Raw genomic sequence first — 22503 nt, 5'->3', positions numbered from 1 at the left:
TTTGCCTTGCAAATCACATGCAAAATTCTCTGTGGCCAACACTAACCCAGACCCTCTAACCTAGTTTGGTTGACTCAGTGTAAAGCTACCACAAGTGAGCTAACCAGAGCTTTCTTGGGACGATTAACCTGGCAGCAGCCTGTGAAGAATAGATGGTCAGGATGAAGAAAGCCAAACCTCCAATAGCTCTTGGGTTGACACTGTCAGCTGGTGTGGTAGTCATTAGGCCATTCACAAATCTCTCTGTCCCTCTCGTTTGCCATCCAGATACACGACAGCGTGCTTTTCCCCCTTAACGATAGGTGTGGTCCTGTGCCTTCCTGTTGCCATTGTGTTGGCCACTGAAATGTAGGTGGAGGCAACACAGCCACTTCTGAGTAGAAGCTTTAAGAGTCAGTGTAGGCTTTGTTACTTTCCCTTTTCTTTTTGTCATGGTGACCAGCAGTGTTCCCAATGGTAGCTGCTTTGTCATCCTGAGTCCCAGAGGGGTGAAGACCATGATGCGGAGCAGAAGCCCCACCAGCCTCTGGTGGACCTGCATCAGGAGCAAGAAACAAACGTTAATGGCTTTAAGCCTCTGAAGGTTTGAGGTCGTGACCACAGCACAACCTAGCCCATGCCGGCTGACAGGGGCAGAGGGCAGCAGTAGCAGTGGGATGCTTTCCTGGAGAGCAAACCTCCTCTCAGAAGAGCTAGGACGGCAGCTTTCACCTCTGCATTCCTCAGGCTGTAAATGATGGGGTTCAGCGAGGGTGTCACAACCCCATAGAACAATGCGACAATCTTATCCACGTTGGGGTCCTTGGCCTTGGGTTTGAGGTACATGAAGGAGATTGTCCCATAAAAAACCACCACCACTGTGAGGTGGGCTGAGCAGGTGGAGAAGGCTTTGCACTGGCCTGCAGCAGAGGGTACCCTAAGGATGGCAGACAGGATGAAAAGACAGGCAGATGAGCAAGAGGGGGGCCAGTGTCAGGACAGCTGTGGCCACCATTAATGCCAGCGCATTGAGGGAGATGTCCCCACAGGCCAGTTTTAGCACTGCCAAGATCTCACAGAAAAAGTGGTTGATGACGTTGTGGCCACAGAAGGGGAGGCGCCAGACAAGGATGGACTGTAGCAGTGAGTTGGGAAAGCCTGTCCCCCAGCTCAGCGCTGCCATTTGCATGCAGGTCTGCCCACTCATGAGCTCTGGATACCTAAGCCGCTGGCAGATAGCCACATAACGGTCATATGCCATCACAGCCAGCAGCAGGCACTCCGTTGATCCCAGCGCCAGGTTCAGGTACATCTGCAGGGCACAGCCAGGGAAGGAGATGGTCCTCTGGGCTTCCAGGAAATTGACTAGCATGAGAGGCACAAAGGAGGAGGTGCCACAGATGTCCATGAGGGAGAGGTTGCTGAGAAAGAAGTACGTGGGGTTGTGCAGGTGAGGGTGCAGCACGTTCAGCCCTATGAGGAGGGCGTTCCCCAGCACATTCATGGAGTAGATGCCCAGGCAGAACACAAACAGGACCACCTCCAGGTTACAGTGCTCGTGTAGCCCGATCAGGACGTATTCCGTCACAGCTGTCTGGTTTGCCCCCTTCATTTCATTCTCTCTCCTTTTCCATCTGGACCACCCAGCTTTTTGGAAAAAGCTCCAACTGGCCTGGGACCCCAGTGACCTGATGTCTGAGCTGCAGCAGGTCAGCCTCCCTCTCTGGAATTTAGTTTCACCATCTGTATAACGAGGGAGTTGGACTTCAGATCTGCAAGCTGGCCTTCTCAGCGCTGCAGTTCTGTGGACGTCACTGAGGGGAGGATGGGGCACATTCTAGTCCCCTAGGCTCCTCTCTGCTCTCCCCAGGGTGGGATCAGAGGAGACAACAGAGAAGAATTCATGTTTAAAATGATCCTTTGGAATCCAAAGTGTTTTTGCTCATTAACAGGAAGCATCTTTTCTACATTACGACTTCATGTGACCAAATTATGGCCATAGTATTTCAGATTTATTCATCCACTAAGTATTTATTAAGTACCTATTCTATGCAGGTGCTGGGGCTACAGCAGTAAGGAAAATCAGTGGACAAAAGGATTCCACACCTGTCACAGGTGCTGCCCCACTCCCTGAGTCAGGTGAGATGAGCTCCGGAAGGCAGGTGGGTAATGGATGATGCTCACCTAGTGTTCCTTTGGGCCATGAAGATCAAATATTTCAGCCCCACAGGATGTGTAAGCTTGATTTCTGGTCATCTCTCCTTAAGGAATCATGGACCATTCATTTTTTTTTTTAAAAGGACACAGAAGAACATACATGTCTCAATAGAGTTACTGGTCACAGGATTGAACTGTGGTCATGAAAGCCAGTGACTTACTTTCTGGCCTCCATATTGCTTTGTAGGAGAAATGATACCGACAATCATGTCACATGAGGAGGGAAGCCAGGCACGAATCTGGTGGAGGTGCGGTCAGTTGTGACCAGCTTTGCAAAGGGGGCAGTGGGCGAGGCTGTGGTCTCTCCCAGGTGACCTCCATTGCCATGCAGAGCTGCTCTCACTTCTCCTCGGGAAAGGCCAGCGTCAGGTATTCATAGGAGGAAGCCCAGGTGTGCCCAGAGAACAGTAGTCTTGTTAGGACTGGAAAACTGTCTTATGGCCAGGTGGCCCCTGGTCTGAAGGAAAAATAGGAGCTGAGTGTGAACTTCTATCACTCAGAAGATATAATCCACCTCTCCCCTCCCACCCTTCGCTCCTGGATTGGTTGTGAGGACAGTGCTTTGTGACAGCGATGGAGCCCTGTCTGTCCTTCCGGGCTAGATTTCTTCTTCTCTTATTCCTCCTGTTTTGTTGTATCCACCATTTGTCGAGTTGCAGGGCTCACCCTTTCCTGAAGAAACCATCTCTTTTCCCAGCTCTGCACCTTTGTCTGAGATAGAGGCGTGTCCTCCCTCCCATCCCCAGTGGGGGGTGTTCTGCCCATTCTCCAGAGCCCAGCACTGCTCCGTCTCTTTTCCTCCCTCTCCTTCCCCTTGCTGTTACCTGCTCCCTTCTTGTGCTCCCACCGCCCTTGGCCATCCCTCTGTGTCATTGTGCGCTGTGTGGTGCACCTGTCTTCCCTACTACACCTTAAGAGCAGGACTCTGCCTCCTTCCTACCAGCACCTCATACAGCAAGTGCTGCCAACAGCAGGCACCCAGCAGATTGCGAATGCACGACTCCAAAACGCAGCTTTGCCTCCTGGCTGTAGTTCAGACTAGTTGTGTGATACTGACCAAGACACTTGACCTCTCTCAGACTCAGCTTCCTCCTTGAAGACTGGGATGCTGTGTAGCTCAGAGGAAACATACACCTGAAGGTGCTGCCCTCGGGGGTGCAATGACCTGTTACTGAGGCTGGATGGAGGACGGCATCCATCATCAGCTACAGGTGCCTGCTCTATCTACAGTTGCCTGATCCATCTATACTAGCCACCTCCTGGACAAGGGCTCCAGTGTCCTCCATGACACTAGCTTTCTCCAGAGCCTGTGCAGGGTTTCCTTCCCCTACCCTGAATCAGGGTGATTCTTAAAGGACAGTTTCAGGAACATATAGGGGCACTCGGGCAATCTTGGTCAGTAACTGACCTTTAACTATCATCCATGTGAACATCTACAGTTAGGGTTTTTCTTGGCGAGGTTTGGCAAAAAGTAAAGAATTCCCCAAGTGTGAAGCCTCATTCATTCACTTATTCAACAAATAGTTATTGAGCACCTACTATATGTTAGGCCCTGGGCCAGGTGCTGGGAATACAGCAGAGGCAGACCTGGCTCCTGCCCTCATGGAATTTGCGGTCGTTCATTCACTCACTCGGTGACTTTGGACACCTCCCCCCCGCTCTCCTGGCTTTAGATCTCTGAGATTCTCTCTGAGTCTGGGATGTAAAGACGAAGTAAAACCTGAAATCTGGAAAGCAGAACTATAAGAGCTTTGTTTTTGATGGGGGTGTTGTTGCAGAAAGAACTATGTTCATCTCAAATTCTGACACTGGACACAGGTGTGGGGGTTTCAAGCAGGTGAAGGGTGGGAAACCACCTGACTGCATTTTTCTTCATCACTCACACCTCTAACAGTAAGACCAAGTGGGCATGGCGGAGGCATTGGAGGGCTTTTGTGTGTACAGGCTCTGGCCTGTCCTCCTGCCTTGCCTCTGCCGCATCCCTCACGCACACCTGCTGCAGCCTCACCAGACCACTCCCTGTCTTTTGGACAAAGCCTGTGTGCTCCAGTCCCGTCGCTCTTCTTGGGCAGTTTCTTCAGGCTGGAGTGCCTTTCTTTTCTACTCATCCTTCAAGGCTCAGTTCACACACCACTGTCTCGTGCAGCCTTCTCTCAGATGGCTTCATAAAACTGACCACCCGGACAACAGGATGGTCACACAGCTATTAGTGGAGGTTAAGTTCATTCTGCCTTCATTATAGTTCCTTTTTCTTGTATATCTCTCTCTGACTAGACTATGAGCTATTGCAGTGAAAGGGCTGTGTCCTTCATCACTGTCAACCTCTAGTGACCCGCAGCCAGGAGCTGTCAGTGATTGCCATTTCAGTTGAACTGTTTATTGACATCCAGTGTTGTTCTGCCAAAAATCCTGATCCTAGGCACGGTGGTTTGCACCTGTGGTCCCAGCTACTCAGAAGGCTGAGGTGGGAGGAGCACTTGAGCCCAGGAGTTTGAGGTTGCAGTGAACTATGATCGTGCCACTGCACTCCAGCCTGGGCAACAGAGTGAGACCCTTTCTCTAAAAAAGCAAATGAAGAACGCTGAACCCAAGGTCTTGCCTCAAAATCAATTCCCCCTTCCCCCTCCAACACATACACCGCAACAGAATGATGCAGCTATTGTGATTGCTAGGAGAAGGGCTTTGGGGGGTGCCAGTCTCCTATTTGCAGTAACACCTGCTCTTTCTGAAGAGCTACATCAGTAACGTGGTGGGTTTTCCTCACAACTTAAAAGTCTGATGGTAACACATTCATGGAAACTAGAACCAGCACACGAAACCATTGGCTTATGGCCCTAAAGAAATAACTCTGTGTCCAGAAAATGCCATGTTACCAGGTTGCCAACAGTCTTGCCTGTAACATGGGCACAGGCTGGGACATCAGAGAGGAGCTGGTTCCCATGGTGGTGGGGTTGGGATGGGCTAAGTTATGTTGCAGTAACATACAACCTCGTCATTTTAGTGGCTAGCATGACAAAGTTTTATTTCTCATGCTACATGTCTACTGTGGCTTTCCAGCTGGCTCAGAGTTCTCAGAGCCCCTGGCAGATGGAGGCTTCACCCTGTGGGACGTCACCAGTTGTTACAGCTGGGGAAGCACACACTGGAGCCTCTTGCTGCTCTGAGCCACAGGAGACATTTGTCCTATCTGCCCACAGCCCACTGGCCCTGCGGCATCCTACCACCTGCTCAGAAGGAAGAGAACCAGAATGACTGCTGAGCAGCCCCTCTGCATGTGGATGCAATGGCGTCTTATGACTCTCAGAAAGCTACTCTAGCGGCCATCTACCAGTGTCACGCAGTGTCATGCTCGGTCATGGCGTGGAAGATCAGAGTCACAGAGGGATAGGACCTGGAGTGTCTCTGAAAATAACTGCCTGCTTTCACTCCCCGGTTTTACATCTCTTGAGAGGCAGAGTGATGCCTAGAATGAGCCCTGGACTGGGAGGGCCTGTCCCAGGTTTGAATCGGGGCCTTTGTTCCTCTTCTGCTGTATGACTTTGGTCAGATTTCTCCTCCTGAGAAGTGGAGCCAATTAAGCGATCTCCGGTATGCTGTCATCTCTGAAACATTTCCTCACATGTTTCTAGCAACTTCCAACCTGAGGTCTGATAGACCCAGGGTTACTTGGCAAGCTAACTGACATATCAGTCTCATTGTCTGGTACATCTAATTTTAACCACTTAATACTTATTTTAGGCTTCACAAATTATTTTAAAAGAAAAGAAAGGGGCATAACAAGAAGAAAGCTTCAGTTACAATTTCCTCGAAATGCCTGGATCTGGGATTCCTGCTTCACCGCTTCCTGGCTGTGTGGCAGAGAAGATGAGGATGGCCCTGGAGTCAGACGGGACCAGGGTCCAAGCCCCAGCTCTTCCACTTGTTAACAATGTTCTCAGCCTCAGCTTCCTTACCTGTACCATGGAGACGGCAGTATTTCCTTGTGGGCTTGTTTTAAGGATCCAGTGAGAGGAAGGATGCGAAGCTCTTAGAACAGAGCCTGGCACTGGTAAATAGTCAGTGAGCGGTAGATGATATTATTACCAGCCTGTCCCTGTCCCCCAGCAAATATTTTGGCTTTTAAATGTTTTAAATGATTTCATGACAATAAGCAATGGGTCAGATGAATTCTCCTTACCTCCCACCTACTGGCCATCGTCTAAATGTCTGCAGCGAGCTGGAGCCAGGTAAGGGGAGCTGAGGTTTGGGAAGTGCCAAGTTCATTACGAGCAAGTGCATGGTGCTGGGATGGGCTAGGTTCCCCCCACCTCGCCCCGCCACTGCCTCCCAGGACCTGCCTCTTGCTCCCCTGCCACGTAGACAGTCTGCTTGCTCCCTGCTCTCAGGGACCTCATGGTCTCTGCCCAATTTAAAGTTCAAACTTTGAACTACACAAAGTCGCAGGCTTGGCAGCTGTGGGACCTGGGCTTCAGAGACTCCAGGTTCCTCAGCCTCCCCCAGGAGGGCCCTGCTGAGATGAAGTGGGCATAGGAGAGAGAGTGGACAGAGAATCTGAAGACTGGGTCACGTTGCAGTTCTGCTCCTTGGATGCCATAGGCTGCAGGCCCATGAGCCCGGCTTCACTAGGCCTGGGTGTCTGGGTTGTGAAATGGGGTGTCTCCTTCCAGGATTGCTATAAGGACCTGGATTCATCAAAGCTTAAAGTAAATTGCTTTGTAAGGTGGGAGACACCAAGTACAGGCGAGGGACTTTATTAGGTCAGGGATTTAATCAGGCATCTGAGTTTTTACAGATTTCTTTATTCCTGTTCCCTCCCCTCCCTTTCCTGTCCTTTCACAATAAAGAATAACAACTTGACACAGTTTAGAGACTAAAAATCATCCTTCAATAAAGCAGCAGAAGTTGCAAAGTTTCTTATGATGCTATGGTTTGTCTTCTGGAGTTTTTTATCAAGAACGTAGTTTGAAGTATAAAATGGAAAGGAAGTTACTGTTTATTTTCTATCTGCTCATAGCATATTGTCCTCTTGCTGCCCCACAGATACCCTGAACTCAGCAGGTCGAAGGCAAACTCACCATCTCCCCACTTCCCCCATCTACTGTGCTCCTCCTCCTCACTCAGTGTCTCAGCCCACCCCAAATAAACCAGAAACCTGGGACCAACCCACGGTCCTCACTCTCCCTCCTCCACCTCTATAATCCCAAATATATCTCCCAAATATTATTTTACATATATATACAGTTGACCCTTGAATAACATGGATTTGAACTACACGAGTTCACTTATACTTGTATTTTTCAAATAATATATTGGGAATTTTTTTTGAGATTTGCTACAGTTTGAAAAAACTTGCAGGTGAACCGCCACCCCTGAGACAGCAAGACTAGCCCCTCCTCTTCCTCCTCCTCCGCCTACTCAACGTGATGTTGACAATGATGAAGACTTTTATGATGATCCACTTCCATTTAATAGATAGGAAGTCTATTTCTCTTCCTTATGATTTTCTTAATAACATTCTCTTTTCTCTAGCTTTATTGTAAGAATATAGTATATAAAACATATAACATACAAATTATGTGTTAATCGACTTTCTATGTTATTGATAAGGCTTCCAGTCAACAGTAAGCTATTAGTAGTTAAAATTTGGGGGAGTCGAAAGTTATACATGGATTTTTTTACTGTGAGGAGAGTTGGCACTCCTCACCCCCGTGTTGTTCAGGGGTTAACTGTAATCCCAAATATTGTATCTCTAGCTCCCAAATGTTGTTTCGCATCTCTATCTCCCCAATATTTCTTGGGGACACCCTGTCCTTTGCTACCCAGCCGGCTCATGCCTCACTGAGGGCCTGGGTGACTGCAGCAGCTTACTCCCTTCCCTGCCCTCAGGAGGAAGCCTTTCTCGTCTGTCCTCTACTGTGGGCAAGGTGGTCTTCCACATGCCACTATTTTTTAAGTTCAAAGTCATGGTTATCATAGAAATATTGGATAATATTGAAAATAATAATTTAAAAAACAGTACTTATCTACAACCCTGTCACCCAGAGGAAACAACTGTTAGTTAATATTTGGTCATCATTTTCCAGTACTTCCTAGATACCCACTTATTTATAGATATGTAAGAAAAATACTTAAAAAGTTAAAATTGAGATCATACTGAAATACAGTGTTATGTGTTCTGCTTTTTTTTCTAGTTACATTATGAGCATTGCCCATTACCATATACCCTTCAAAAAATAAGATTCCTGGCCAGGCATGGTGGCTTATGCCTGTAATCCCAGCACTTTGGGAGACCGAGTCAGGAGGATCGGTTGAGCCCAGGAGTTCAAGACCAGCCTGGGCAACATAGCGAGACCTCGTCTCTATTAAAAATAAATTAGCTGGGCGTGGTGGCACATGCATGTCGTCCCAGCTCCTCAGACCGCTGAGGTGGGAGAATTGCTTGGGCCCGGGAAGTTGAGGCTGCAGTGAGCCAAGATTGTACCATTACATTCCAGCCTGGGTAACAGAGTGAGACCCTGTCTTGAAAAAATAAAAAAATTCTTAACAGCTGTATCACATACTCTCATTGGACTCCACCAGATTTGTGTACATATTCTTCTATGGTTGAACTTTAAGCTTATTACAGTTTTTTTGTTACTATAAATAATGCTGTTATTAATATCCTTATGTCTAAATCTTTGTGCCTTTTATTATTTACTTAGACTAGATTCCTAGAAGTAGAGGTGTTGGGTTAAGGGGTCTGGAAGTTTTGAAGGCCCTTGATTCATATTTCCAACTTACTTTCTAGGAAGTTCATATTAAATTATCCCCATCTCCACCAGCAGTGTATGACACTGCCTACTTCACCGCACGGTACCTAACAGTGGACATCGTGTTAAACAAGAGAGAATGGTATCTAATCAGTGACCTTGCTAAAAGTCAACCTGATTGTAAACCCCCAGAGCCCACAGAATAAAATCCAAACTCCTGTCATGTATCCAAGGCCCAGCAGAATGGCATGGCCACTGGCATGGCTACTGGGCTACTGACAGCCTTCTCTCAGGTGTGGTCAGAGAGGCTTGGGTGTCTCTCACTCCTCCAGCCATGCTTCTCTGTGCCTCTGTTCTGGCCAGCAGAGGAAGCAGGGAGAAAGCCCTGGGGGGGTGGGATTCAGGCCTCATGCAGGGGCTGTGCTTACCTGTGGCCGGGGGCAGGAAAGGTGGACTGCTGCTTGCAGGGCAAGCCCAGTGCTCCCATCGTACAGATGGTATCATGGAGGCCAGGGCAAGGCAGGGAATGGAAATGCTCCGTGAATCTAGGTCGGTGTCCACTGCCTGTGCACTGAGTTATCAGAAAGAAAAGCTGGAAGAGGCTGAGCATCAGGCAGGGGCAGGTATGGCGGGGTCCCAGGGCATGAGGTGAGGATGGGTAAAACAAGCCTCCTCAAGCCAGGTGAGGCCTGGATCCCAGGAAAGGGGGCACTGGAAGCTGCTGCTGCTGCTGTTGCTGCTGGGCGGGATGAGGTGGGAGGAATGGGGAGGCTTCAGGCTTTGGGCTGGATGATTGGTGTCCCAGGGCCTGACAGGTCTGGAATCTTGGACTTTTGGGCCTTGTGATGGTTAATACTGAGTGTCAACTTAATTGGATCATGAGACACAAAGTATGAATCCTGGGTGTGTTCTGTGTGGGTGTTGCCAAAAGAGATTCACATTTGAGTCAGTGGGCTGGAGAAGGCAGATCCACCCTAATCTGGTGGGCATGATCTAATCAGTTTCCAGTGAATATAAAGCAGGCAGAAAAACGTGAAAAGGAGAGATGGGCCTAGCCTCCGAGCCTACATCTTTCTCCCGTGCTGGATGTTTCCTTCCCTTGAGCATTGGACTCCAAGTTCTTCAGTCTGGGGACTCGGACTGGCTTTCCTTGCTCCTCAGCTTGCAGATGGCCTATTGTGGAACCTTGTGATCGTGTAAGTTAATACTTAATAAACTCCCCTTTATATATATATATATATCCTATTAGTTCTGTCCCTCTAAGAGAACCTTGACTAATACAGGTCTCATCGCTGCCTCTACTGTCACCTACCAGGGAAGCTGGGCCATTCCCGTCATCTGTGGACTCCGTCTCAGCTCTGCTCAGATTTGGGAAGAACTCTAGGCTCTGCCATTGTCACCCCTACATTGACATGTTAATATCTCTATTTAAGAAACTTGTGCAGGGCCTAGGGTTGGGCAAGGCTGGACCTTGGGAGAGAGTAGAATCTGACACTCCCTGCTCTTGGAGTATGCTGAAAACACAGAGGGGCACAGCAAGAGGAGCAAGGCGGGGTGGCTTCCTGGTGGAGGTGGTGTTTGAGCTGGGCCTGAAGGGTCAGGCAGTCAGTCCTTTTACATATGGAGAAGTGTGCTGGGGATGGGAGAGGGGTGCTGCCTCGTGGGGAGAAAAAAGGAGAGCACGGAGCTGGGCAGTGCAGGGCATGTGGGGGTCACATCTGGCTGGTGTGTGTGGCTGTGAGGAGGGAGATGGGGTGGGAGGGGAGGAAGGCTGGGGAGCCAGTCAGGCAGGGCCAGCTTGTGAGGGCCTCAAATGCCCCACTGAAGAGCTTCCACTTTGTTCTGAGAACACTGGGGAGCCACCTAGGGATTTCAGTGAGAAAAGTGATGCGTTCACATGTGCATTTCAAAAAGATGCCCCGTGAAGGAGAAATTGGAGGGAGGAACAGGACTGAAGTCTTGGGACCAGCCAGGAGGCTGGCATGAAGGCCAAGGTGATGCTGAGAGCAGAGGGTGATATGGGGGCTGTTCTCTGGCAGGATCAGCGGGACTTGGTGCTGCCTTGCTGGGATGAAGATACCAGACCTGTAGCCCTAGCCCTGCCATGTCCTCACTGGCATTGGCATACGATGGCCTCAGCTACTAATCTGAGACCTGTGTCTGTACAGAGCCCCACCCTCCCTCACCTGGAGGCCCGACTCCTGCCCCACACCTTCCTGGCAGCCTCCTTCACCTCCCTGTTCCTCAGGCTGTAGATGATGGGGTTCAGCGTGGGCGTGACCATGGTGTAGAGGACCGTGAAGACCTCATCAGAGATGTGGGCTTCCTTGCCCTTGGGCTTCATGTACATGAAGACGATGGTGCCATAGCAAAGCAGCACCACAGCCAGGTGTGCCGAGCAGGTGGACAAGGCTTTGCGGCACCCGGTGGCCGAGGGCACCCTCAGGATGGTGGCCAGGATGAGCAGGTAAGACAGGCAGATGAATGCCAGGGATACAGCAGCAGGATGGAGCCCACCAGCAGGAAGGCTTCGCTGACTGACGTGTTGCCGCACGCCAGCTTCAGCACCGCCAGGATCTCGCAGGTGACTGACCACGTGGTGGCCACAGAAGGGCAGCCTTATGGAGATGACCGTCTCATTCACCGACTTGAGGAGGCAGAGGACCCAGGCAGCTCCTGCCAGCAGCACGCAGAGCCGGTGGCTCATCAGCACGCGGTAACTGAGTGGCTGGCGGATGGCCAGGTAGCCGTCATAGGCCATGTTGGCCAGGAGCAGGCACTCCGTAGAGCCTGTGGGCAGGCTCAGACACATCTGGATGGCACAGCCAGTAAAGGAGATGGTCTTCCGGGATGACAGAAGGTGGACCAGCATCAGGGACACAAAGGTGGACGTGTAGCAGATGTCCAGGGTGGAGAGGTTGCCCAGGAAGAAGTACATGGGCGTGTGTAGGTGGACATCTAGCATGCTCACCGCCATGATGGCTGTGTTCCCCAGCAGGGTCACCAGGTACATGGCTGAGCACAGAGGGAAGAGCAGGTGCTCTAGGGCTGGGTAGCCAGAAAATCCTTTCAGAAAGAACTCGGACACCGTTCTGTTGAGCGGCTCCATGCTGCAGAGTTCTGAAGGGATGATCCACAGTTGGGATGGAAGGAGAGAGGGTGCAGGGCACGGGGAAGCTCACAGAGCCCTTTTTGGGACGAGGTGGACTGTCAGGATCTTTTCCAGCACTGCCACACTCACGCTCTGTGACGTCAGGGAATCCCTTTATCCTCTCGAGGCTTCAGTTTATCCATGTGAAAAATGAGGATTGATTTAGATCAGCATTCCCTGAGAAAATGTTAAAGAGAACATTAGTAAGCAATCTGAAAAATCAATTTGAGACAACATTGGATTAATTAAAAATAAAGCTCTTTACTGCAGGACTTCTCAGAGCCTTTAATATGCTAATGTGATCTATGACTCCTGCAAAGCAATGTAGAACATGTGTACCCCAAACTTATTTGATCATGGATCCCCTTTTACAGAACACCCATTAACCTACTGCAGGTAAGTGTTCTATGAACATAGTCTGGGAAACAGTGGGCTAGATCAACAGTTCTCAAACTTTAACATGCACCAGAATCACCTGGAAAGTTTGTTAAAACAGATTGTTGGGCCCCAAACCCAGTTTCTGAGTCGGTGGGTCTGGGTGATGCTTCTGCTGCTGACGCAGTTACCACACTTTGAGGAACTATTGGGCTAGATGGTCTCTGAGCAGGTGGAGATTCTCCTGGCTTTAAGGAAGCCTCTGAGCCATCGCATTTGCTATTCCCTCTGTCTGGAATGTCCTCGGCCTGCAGTGGTCTCACCTGTCTCTTCAGGCCTACTCTAGTATCCATGAACAAAGCATACACCGTGCTGTGTGTTAGAGGGCTGCTGACCTTGAAGCCTATCACTAGGCATGTTCCCCTGTCCCCTGCCCAGGGCCTGTTTCGTTAGCTACCCTGTGTGGATTGGACCTTCACAATCTGCCTTCCTGTGGGTTTCCCAGCTAAAATCTGATGGAGCTCTTGGCCCAATTCCAAACCCCTATGTTCTGTGGGCCAGAGCGATGACTGCTTTGACTTCATGAACTCCTAGGGTATTAGCATGGAACATGACCAGAGGCCAACTTGTTGGATCTCCCATTGTATAGATGGGGATGCTGAGGTCACACAACAGGTCTCTGGTGAGGTGAAGCTAGAATCCAGCCCTCCCAACAGTGTGACACTTACACCGTGCTCGGAGCAGGTGTATGCTTCTTTTAGGTTTCAAACAGTGCTTGTTCTTTTACCATTCTAGATGGATATCTGTGCTCCGGGGGCTGCCACAATCCTCTCACCAGCAAAAGAACATGAGTCACCTCTCTTTAGTGTTCCAGGGTATCTGGCACGGTGTCATTAATCCCATGGGACACGATGCCAAATCCTGGGCCTGGGCGGAGCACAGTTCCTCTCAGTGCCTTCCTTGCAGGAGACCATTTCCGTCTTTTATTCCACCCTCACTTACTCCTTCCAGAACCTAGAAGTAACTGAGGACCTGCTACATGCCAGGTGGTGCCAGATGCGAGGGAGCACCGATGACAGGTGTGCTCCCAGGCTGCTGAGTGCAAACCCTTCCTAGGCAGAGAGGACCCCCAACTCTTCCATACCCAGCCTCACCGTCCCCCTCCTCTTCCGTACCCAGCCTCACCCACCCCTCCCACTCTCCTATACCCAGCCTTGTCCTCCCCCCACTCTCCCGTACCCAGCCTCCCCCTCCCCCATTCTTCCATACCCAGCCTAGTCCTCCCCCCACTCTCCTGTACCCAGCCTCCCCCTCCCCCATTCTTCCATACCCAGCCTTACCCTCCCCCCACTCTCCCATACCCAGCCTTACCCTCCCCCCAACTCTCCCATACCCAGCCTTACCCTCCCCCCACTCTCCCATACCCAGCCTCACCCTTCCCCATTCTTCCATACCCAGCCTCCCCCTCCCCCATTCTTCCATACCCAGCCTCCCCCTCCCCCATTCTTCCATACCCAGCCTCCCCCTCCCCCATTCTTCCATACCCAGCCTCGTCCTTGTCCTCCCCCCACTCTCCCATACCCAGCCTTACCCTCCCCCAACTCTCCCATACCCAGCCTTACCCTCCCCCCACTCTCCCATACCCAGCCTCACCCTCCCCCATTCTTCCATACCCAGCCTCACCCTCCCCCATTCTTCCATACCCAGCCTCCCCCTCCCCCATTCTTCCATACCCAGCCTCCCCCTCCCCCATTCTTCCATACCCAGCCTCGTCCTTGTCCTCCTCCCACTCTCCCGTACCCAGCCTCACCCTCCTCCCACTTTTCCATACCCAGTCGCATCCTGCTTCTGTGTGCTTGCCTTTAGTGACAGGAAGCTCATTGTTCCTGTACATATTTTTCTTCCTTTCTTTCTGCTGTCAGGCTACTTGAAGGGTCACAAGTGGAGTCTCTCTAGGTCTCACGGGGCCTTCACCACTCATGAGGTTTCCAGGTGGGTGGCCCCTATGACTACTTCTTCTCCCAGAGTGTAAGTGCAGGTTCAGAGCTTAGCCCCACACACGGAGGCCCTCCTTCAGGGAGTTCGGGGGCGCCTTGCAGCAAGATATCTGATCCAGTGCTAGGGCCTGAGAGAAAAAGTCTTGTTTCACTTGACTGTGTCCAGACTCACCATGGGCCCAGGTGCATGTGAGCAGGAAGTTTCTTTCAAGACTGTGGAGTTCCCAGCCGGGAAACTCTGAGGCTGGGTTCCTGGAGAGGGACCCCCACTTAACAGAGCACAAACAGAAACAAGCACTGTGCCATGGCTAGGGTGAGACACAGAGATGGCATCATGCAGCCCCAGTGACTGGCCGAGGCACCGTCTCCTCTTTGCGTGGTTCCACGTACTACAGCTTATTCCCAAAAGTCACAAGGAAGCATCTGCAGCGTTGGCTACCTGTTGGAATATACATACAGGCCACCACACGTGCACTCACCTACCGGAGAATGCACGAATACCCATGTGACATACAGGTGCAAAAATGTGTGCCTGTGAGTATAAGCCACACATAGGCTCATGTGTGTACCTGTGCTGTCATTCACATGAGCGTACACACATTAGGTACCACTCAGTCTCTCTTACACATACTTGTGCACATACATGCTCAGCTCTGGCAGTGCATCCCCTTGAACCTGGGGCCAGGGTGCTTCAGAGGGCTGGGCAGATGCCTTATTCCCTGGGAGGAGGCGTGTGGAAACCACGGCAAGGAGGGGCAGCAGGGGCATCGCTAGGAAGGAGCGGCTCTGAGGGAAGGGAGCAATCTCTGCCTACAATGACCCAGAAGGACACGGCAGCCCCGGAGCAGGGGCAAGCTGCAAAAGGACCTGGGGCCCCCGGCTCTTCCTTCTGCCCTTCAGCTGGGGGTTGGGATCTGCGAGAGGAGGAGGAACGTGACCCATGCTGTGGACTCTGGTTCCCAAATCAGGGCCAGAAAGCTTTGTCTGCAGAGCCCATGATGTTCTTTCTGCCCCCACCTCCCTCCTGGCAGAATGCTATGGAAAAATCAGTTCAAATGGTACCTCCACAGGGGGCCTTCCTGTATCCACCCCAAGGCTGCGCTGAGCCCTCTTTCCTTTTCACTCCATGGCCCTGTGTTTGGACCTCTTGGGTAACGCCCACCTCTCTCTCTCACTTCTTACCTGCTTCCTATCCCAGCCAGCCTGCAGGGATGTCACCCTTCCTCTTCTCTCCCAGGTTCTGAAGGCCAAGCTGAGACCGCCAGCCTGGCCACTGCTGACTTCCTCCTGTCTTGCTGTGACGTCCTGTGGCTAAGGCAAACTGGGAGTGAGCCGCTGGATGCCAACCACGGGCTGGTCCCTGCCTAGGTGACACCTTGGCAGAGCTGGGAGGGGTCTCACAGATCAGCTGGACTGCCCCCCTATTATACACGGGGAAACTGAGGCCCAGTGAGGAGAAGAGACTTGCCCAGTTTTGCATAGTCGATCGGAGGGGGAAGCCAAGGCCTCCGTTCTTCTCAGGCTCTTCGCTCCCTCCTCTACCTTCATATCCCCATTTCTCACTCACCTTCAGGCTCTCTGGATCCATTTCCTTGGCTCACTGGAGGATGTTTCAGAGGGTTTGAGACCGGGGACCTTTTCTGTCTGGAGCCAGGGGGACACAGTTGAAAGAAGCAGGCCCGAGCCTCCTAAACATAGAGAATCCTGGTGGACGGGACACGGGGTTTCACACCAGCCCAGCTTTCCAAACCCTGAAAACATGCCTGAACTTTCATAGAATTCAGCAAAGGGTTTGCAACTTGATAGAATTAAATGGAGCTTTTGGACTTTGGCAGAATTATACAAACTGCTTAGAATTCAGTGGGTTTCTTGGCAACGTGTCAGGTTTGGTAAAATTAGGAAACGGAGAGGCCAGTGGTTTACTGTGAGCAGCCAGGGACCCCCTGACCTGGCAGCACCCAGCTCCATCTCAGCCGACAGTCTCCGGGGGAGAAGGTAGGTCATATGGAGGTAGCACCTTTCAAAGTGCTCTGTGCAGCGAGGGACTGTGCGATCCCTGAGGAAATTTAGAGGAAAGAGAGGAAATGTGCCCAGCTTAGAAACTTTGGGGTGCTTCAGGGATAATGTCCCAAAGACCCAATTACACAGAATCTATTTAGAAATCTTAATTAGTGTGGAAAAGTTGGAGAAAGTGGCTAAGGGGCAGGAACCATCCTCTTAGGCCAGGCCCCAGCCAGTGCTGATCCAGGAATGTTTACAGAATGAATAAGTGAATGGATGATGAGGAATTAAATGAACACATAAGCAATTTTCAATGAATAAATAAATGTAAAAATAAATGAATGAATGAGTGAACAAATGATAGGCAGACTTGCTTTCCAGGTGAGGAGCTAGAGGTCTTGGCTCAACTCTCACAGGGATCTTACAAAAGTGCAAAATCTAGGAAAGTGAATAGGGGTGTGAACTGAACTGGATGAAGAAGCGCAGCAGAATTACAGACTATCAGAGCAGGAAAGTGCTTACAGGCCATCTTAACCCATGCTCACTGTCCAGGTGGGAGAACTGCCCTAGAGAAGTGAAGGAGCTAGCTCAACCCCACTTAATGAGGCAGGAGCATGGCCCTGGGTTGACTCTGACACTGATTTGTCCACCCTTGAATCCTGTCTCCCTCAGTCAATGCAAAGCCTGTCTGCCCAGGTAGCCAGTGACTGGGTTTCTCTCGTCTCCACTTGGTCCTTCTTCCCTGTGCTCACAGCATCCATCTTGATGGTTCCTCCGTGAGGTTCTCGACAATTTTCAGAGTCCATGTCTCTGCAGGCTTAACAGTCTCTTTATTTATTTATTTATATTTATTTATTTATTTATTTAGAGACAGGGCCTTGCTCTGTTGCCTAGGCTGGAGTGCAGTGGCACATTCTCGGCTCACTGCAACCTCTGCCTCCCGGGTTCAAGTGATTCTCCTGCCTCAACCTCCCAAGTAGCTGGGACCACAGGCATGTGGGCATGTGCCACCACGCCTGGCTAACTTTTGTATTTTTAGTGGAGACAGAGTTTCACCATGTTGGCCAGGCTGGTCTCAAACTCCTGACCTCGAGTGATCTTCCCACATCGGCCTCCTAAAGTATTGGGATTACAGGCATCAGCCACTGCGCCCAGCCAAGGGTCTCTTTAAAGATTAGGGTCATTTTATTTTGGAACTAGGCATTGTTAGATTTTTATTTCACTGTTTTAAAATTAAAAGTAACTTTATTAGAATTTTATTTATTTACACAAAATAAATTTATGCTTTTACTTTTCCAAAAGTAACTATTGTTATTAGTTTTGTGTATATCTATCCAGATACTTTTCTGGCCATTTGCATATGTATATCTATACATAGAAATAGGTCTTGTGACTTTTTAGTATGCTTTTTTGTTGCAGCTTTATTGAAGGATGATTGATGTACAACTATATTTAAATCATATAATTTGATTAGTTTTAACATATACAGTCATGAAACCATGACCACCATCAAGATAATGAACTTATCTAATATACCCACAATTTTTCTCATGCCCCTTGGTAATCCATTCCTTTCTTCCCCAACCAGGCAGTCACTGATTTGCTCTCTGTAACTGTGGATTACTTTCATTTTCTAGCATTTTACATAAAGGGAATTATGCAGAATGTACTCTTTTCAAAATCTGGCTTCTTTCACTCAGCGTGATTATTTTGAGAGTCATCCATGTTGTGCGAATCAATGGTTAGTTCTTTTTAAAAATAGCATCTTTATTGAGCTATAATTCAAACACCATGCAGCCGCCCATTTAAATTCACCCATTTAAAATGTACAATTCAAATACAAAACTATTGCATTGTACACTTTAAATGGGCGAGTTTAAAGTGTACAATGGGTGAATTTAAAGTGTACAATGCAATAGTTTTGAGTATCACCACAGTTGATTTTACAACGTGTTTATCACTTCCAAAAGAAAGCCCATACCCTTTAGCAGTCACTCCTCTTTTCTCCTCAGCCTCCTCCAGTCTTAGGAAACCATTGATCTACTTTTTGTCTCTATTGAGCTGCCTATTCTGGACATTTTACATAAATGAAATTATAAAATATGTTTCCCTTTGTGACTGGTTTCTCTTAGCTTAATGTTTTCAAGGTTCATCTATATTGTAGCATGTATCAGGACTTAATTTCTTTTTATTGCTAAGTAATATTTAATTGTATGGATATACCACATTTTATTTGCCCATTCATCAGTTGATAGACATTTGAGTTGATTCCACTTTTTGACTATTATGAATAGTGCTGCTATGAACATTTGTGTACAAGTTTTTGTGTGGATGTATATTTTCGTTTTTCTTGGATATTTTCTTCAGAGTGGAATTTCTGGGTCATATAGAAACTCTATGTGTATATTTTTGGGGAACTGCCATTTTCCAAAATGGAAAGTATCATTTTACTTTCCCATTTTACATTTCCCCAGTATATGAGGGTTCCAATTTCTCCACATCCTCACCAACAATTGTTATTACCTGCTTTTTAAATTATAGCCATCTTGGCCGGGTGTGGTGGCTCACGCCTGTAATCTCAGCACTTTGGGAGGCCGAGGTGGGCAGATCACTTTAGACCAGGAGTTCGAGACCAGCCTGGGCAACATGGTGAAACCTCATCTCTACAAAAAATACAAAAATGAGCCAGGCATGGTGGCATGTGCCTGTAGTCCCTGCTACTTGGGAGACTGAGGCAGGAGAATAGCTTGAGCCCAGAAGGTTGAGGGCTGCAGTGAGCCATGTTCACACCACCCTACTCCAGCCTGGGTGACAGAGTGAGACCCTGTCTCAAAAAAAAAAATGTGTATATATATAACCATCATAGTAAGAGTGAAGTGGTACCTTATTGTGATTTTGATTTGCATTTCCCTAATGGCTAATGACATTGAACATATTTTCAAGTGCTCATTGGCTATTTGTATATCTTCTTTGGAGAAAAAAATAGGCTCTTTAGCCTATTTTAATTTTAATTTTTTTTCTTTGAGATGGGGTTTCACTCTGATACCCAGGCTGGGGTGCAGTAGTGTGACCTGGGCTCACTGCAACCTCTGCCTTTTGGGCTCAAGTGATCCTCCCACCTCAGCCTCCCGAGTCACCGGGATCACAAGCACACGCCATCATACCCAGGTAATTTTTGTGTATTTTTGGTAGAGATGAGGTTTCACCATGTTGGCCAGGCTGGTCTCAAACTTCTGATCTCAAATGTTCCAACTGCCTTGGCCTCCCAAAGTGCTAGGATTACAGGTGTGAGCCACTGCACCTGACCTATTTATATATTTAAAGTTTACTTTACATACGTAAGATCACAGCCAAGGAGGTTAACTATAATTTCAAATTGTATTACCAGCCACTTGTGCTATTTTATCACATTTGAAAATATTCACTCTTACTATTTACTTTAAACAGTGATCTATAAATTTGTTTAGACAATAATAATTAAGGACCTTTTCTTCTTCAGGATGATAAAAAAAATTAATGATGTATTGAAGATACTACTAAAGAAATTTTACTTTTGGATTATGGCCTCTGCATTGAAGATCTGTAGGATTTTTTAAAATTAATTTTCAAATCTTTCCATGACCTCTCTGTTCTAAGAAATACAATCTTTGTAATAATTTGTGTGAATACTTTACAAATCAAAAATTGATTCACAAGACTGTATTACCATAATCACCAATTTTAACAGTCTCTTAAATATTTTCTATATTACTTTTCTTGATTGTAAAATGTCAATAATATGGGCATGCTCTTAATATAACAGAATATTTAATTATATCAGTTTCCCATCAACCCACCAGTCATTTATTAATTACATTGGCAATTTCCATTGATTGGCAGGAGGCTCTTCCATGAACATCTCCTATCGTTTCCACTGCATCATTTTTCTTGCCAGACTTAGTTCATTTTCAGCCTGAAGAATCACCTCTTTTATTTGAACACCTTAAAGTTGGTCTTCTAATTTTTTAACATCTGGTTCTGCTTTAACCATAGCCAGCTTCTCATTTGCAATCTGTTCTGTATACTTTCTATATGCTGCTTTTTAAGGGGTTTGCTTAAGAACATCAAGGATCTTTGTGTACAATATTCTTAGCCTTTTACATTTTAGCAGACTGATTTTAGTTGGTTGTCCTGTGCGGACTCTTGCATGCAGCCAATCCCATGAAGCCAGTGGTCTTCTTCAGCACACCTGCCATGACAGCGCCAATGAGCCAATCTGATCTTCTTTAATTTCTTTCCACAATATTTTGTAATTTTTAGAGTATGCATTTTTTCCAAGAATATAATTATACACATATTGTTTTACATGATTTCTTTGAAAAATAGGAGAAGAAGTAAGAAATATGCACTTAAAACTGCCTTTTATAATTATATAATTACCTTTATCAGTGCTTTTTGTTCTATCATGTGGATTTGAATTTCCATCTGTATTTGCTTGCTTTCAGCCTAGAGGATTTCTTTTAGTATTTCTTGTAAAGTGGATCTGCTAGCAGTGAATTCTCTTAGTTTTTGTTTATGTAGTAGGTGTGTCTTTATTTTGCCTTGGTTTTTGAAAGATAGTTTTTCTGTTTTTAATATTTTAGGTTGGCAGGCTTTTCTTTCAGCACTTTGAATATGTCAGCCTGCTGCCTTTTGACTTCCACTGTTTCTGACAGGAAATTAGCTGCTAATCTTATTATCATTCCCTTGTGTGTGGTGAGTTATTTGTCTCTCACTGCTGTCAATGTTTTCTCTTTGTCTTTCAAGCACTTTTGCTATTATATGTCTGGGGTGAGTTTCTTTGAGTTTGTTGGGCTTCTTGGATGTGTAATGTTTTTCAACAAATTTGGGAATTTTTCAATCATTATATCTTCTAATACTTTTTCTGTTCATTTCTTTCTCTCCTCTCCTGGTAATCCTATCTCACTCATATGTTAGTACACTTAAGGGTGTTTCACATTTCCCTGAGGCTATGTTCATTTTTCTTTATCCCTTTTTCTTTCTGTTCTTCAGATTGTATAATCTCTATCAATCTATCTTCAAGTTTGATGATTCTTTTGCCAATTCAAATCTACTGTTGAACACCTCTAAGTGAATTTTTCATTTTGGTTATTGTACATTTAATTTTGGAATTTCCATTCAAAATAGTTTCTCTTTATTAATATTCTCTATTTGATGAAAAATTGTCATCATAGCTTCCTTTACTCCCCCACCCCTCACCAGAGGTAGAATTGCTGGATCATATGGTAATTTATTTTTAACTTTTTTGAGAAACTACCATACTGTTTTCCATTTTATATTTCCACCAACAGTGCACAAGGGTTCCAATTGCTCCATAGTCTCACCAACACTTGTTATTTTCTGTTTTTTTTTTATAGCAGCCATTCTAACGGGTGAGATGGACTATCTCATTGTAGTTTTGATTGCATTGCCTTAATGATTTAGTGGTAAACATTAGTTGATGTGCCTATTGTCCATTTGTATAGATTTTTGGAGAAATGTCTATTTAAGTTATTTGCCCTTTTATTAATGGCACTGTTTGTTTTTTTTTTGTTTTGGGTCTTTAGAGTTCTCTCTATATTATGGATGTTAATCCCTTATCAGATATATAATTTATAAATATTTTCTCCCATTCTGTGGGTTGCCTTCTTACTCTGTTGACATAGTCTTGTGATGCACAAAATTTTAATATTATCATGAAGTCTAATTTGTTGATTGTTTTCTTTTTTTGCCTCTGCCTTTGGAGTCATATCCAAGAAATTATTGCCAAATTCAAATTCATGAAGCTTTTGCCCTGTGATTTCTTCTAAGAGTTCGATAGTTTTTGAGAGGTCTTTGGTCCATTTTGAATTTTTTTTTTTGGTATTTGGCACTGCATAAAAGAGTCTCTTTTGCATGTGGATATCTAATTTTCCCAGCACGATTTATTGAAAAAAACTGTCCCTTCCTAAATAGATAGTCTCATTGCTCTTGACAAAAATCACTTGATATGAGGGTTTATTTCTGGGCTTTTCAT

At 47.2% G+C, this 22503-nt stretch overlaps 1 protein-coding gene and 2 pseudogenes across 1 annotated transcript; all 3 read right to left on the bottom strand.

Annotated features, from left to right (window-relative positions):
* Positions 1-590: 590 nt before the first annotated feature.
* LOC100592078 lies at positions 591-1605 on the bottom strand (annotated as a pseudogene).
* Positions 1606-11127: 9522 nt separating this feature from the next.
* LOC100594702 (olfactory receptor 13J1) lies at positions 11128-12169 on the bottom strand. Its single transcript, XM_012508859.2, is given in 3 exon segments — positions 11128-11444; positions 11447-11529; positions 11531-12169. Coding segments are annotated over 3 exon segments (924 nt in total). The 5' UTR covers positions 12055-12169.
* An 8150-nt stretch (positions 12170-20319) lies between these two features.
* On the bottom strand, positions 20320-20704 carry LOC100594352 (annotated as a pseudogene).
* Between the last annotated feature and the right edge of the window lie 1799 nt (positions 20705-22503).

This window comes from Nomascus leucogenys, chromosome 8 (genome assembly GCF_006542625.1).
Source record: "Nomascus leucogenys isolate Asia chromosome 8, Asia_NLE_v1, whole genome shotgun sequence".
Classification (NCBI taxonomy): domain Eukaryota; kingdom Metazoa; phylum Chordata; class Mammalia; order Primates; family Hylobatidae; genus Nomascus; species Nomascus leucogenys.
The sequence above is the reverse complement of the archived record's forward strand: the minus strand, read 5'-3'. Positions and strand labels throughout refer to the sequence as shown.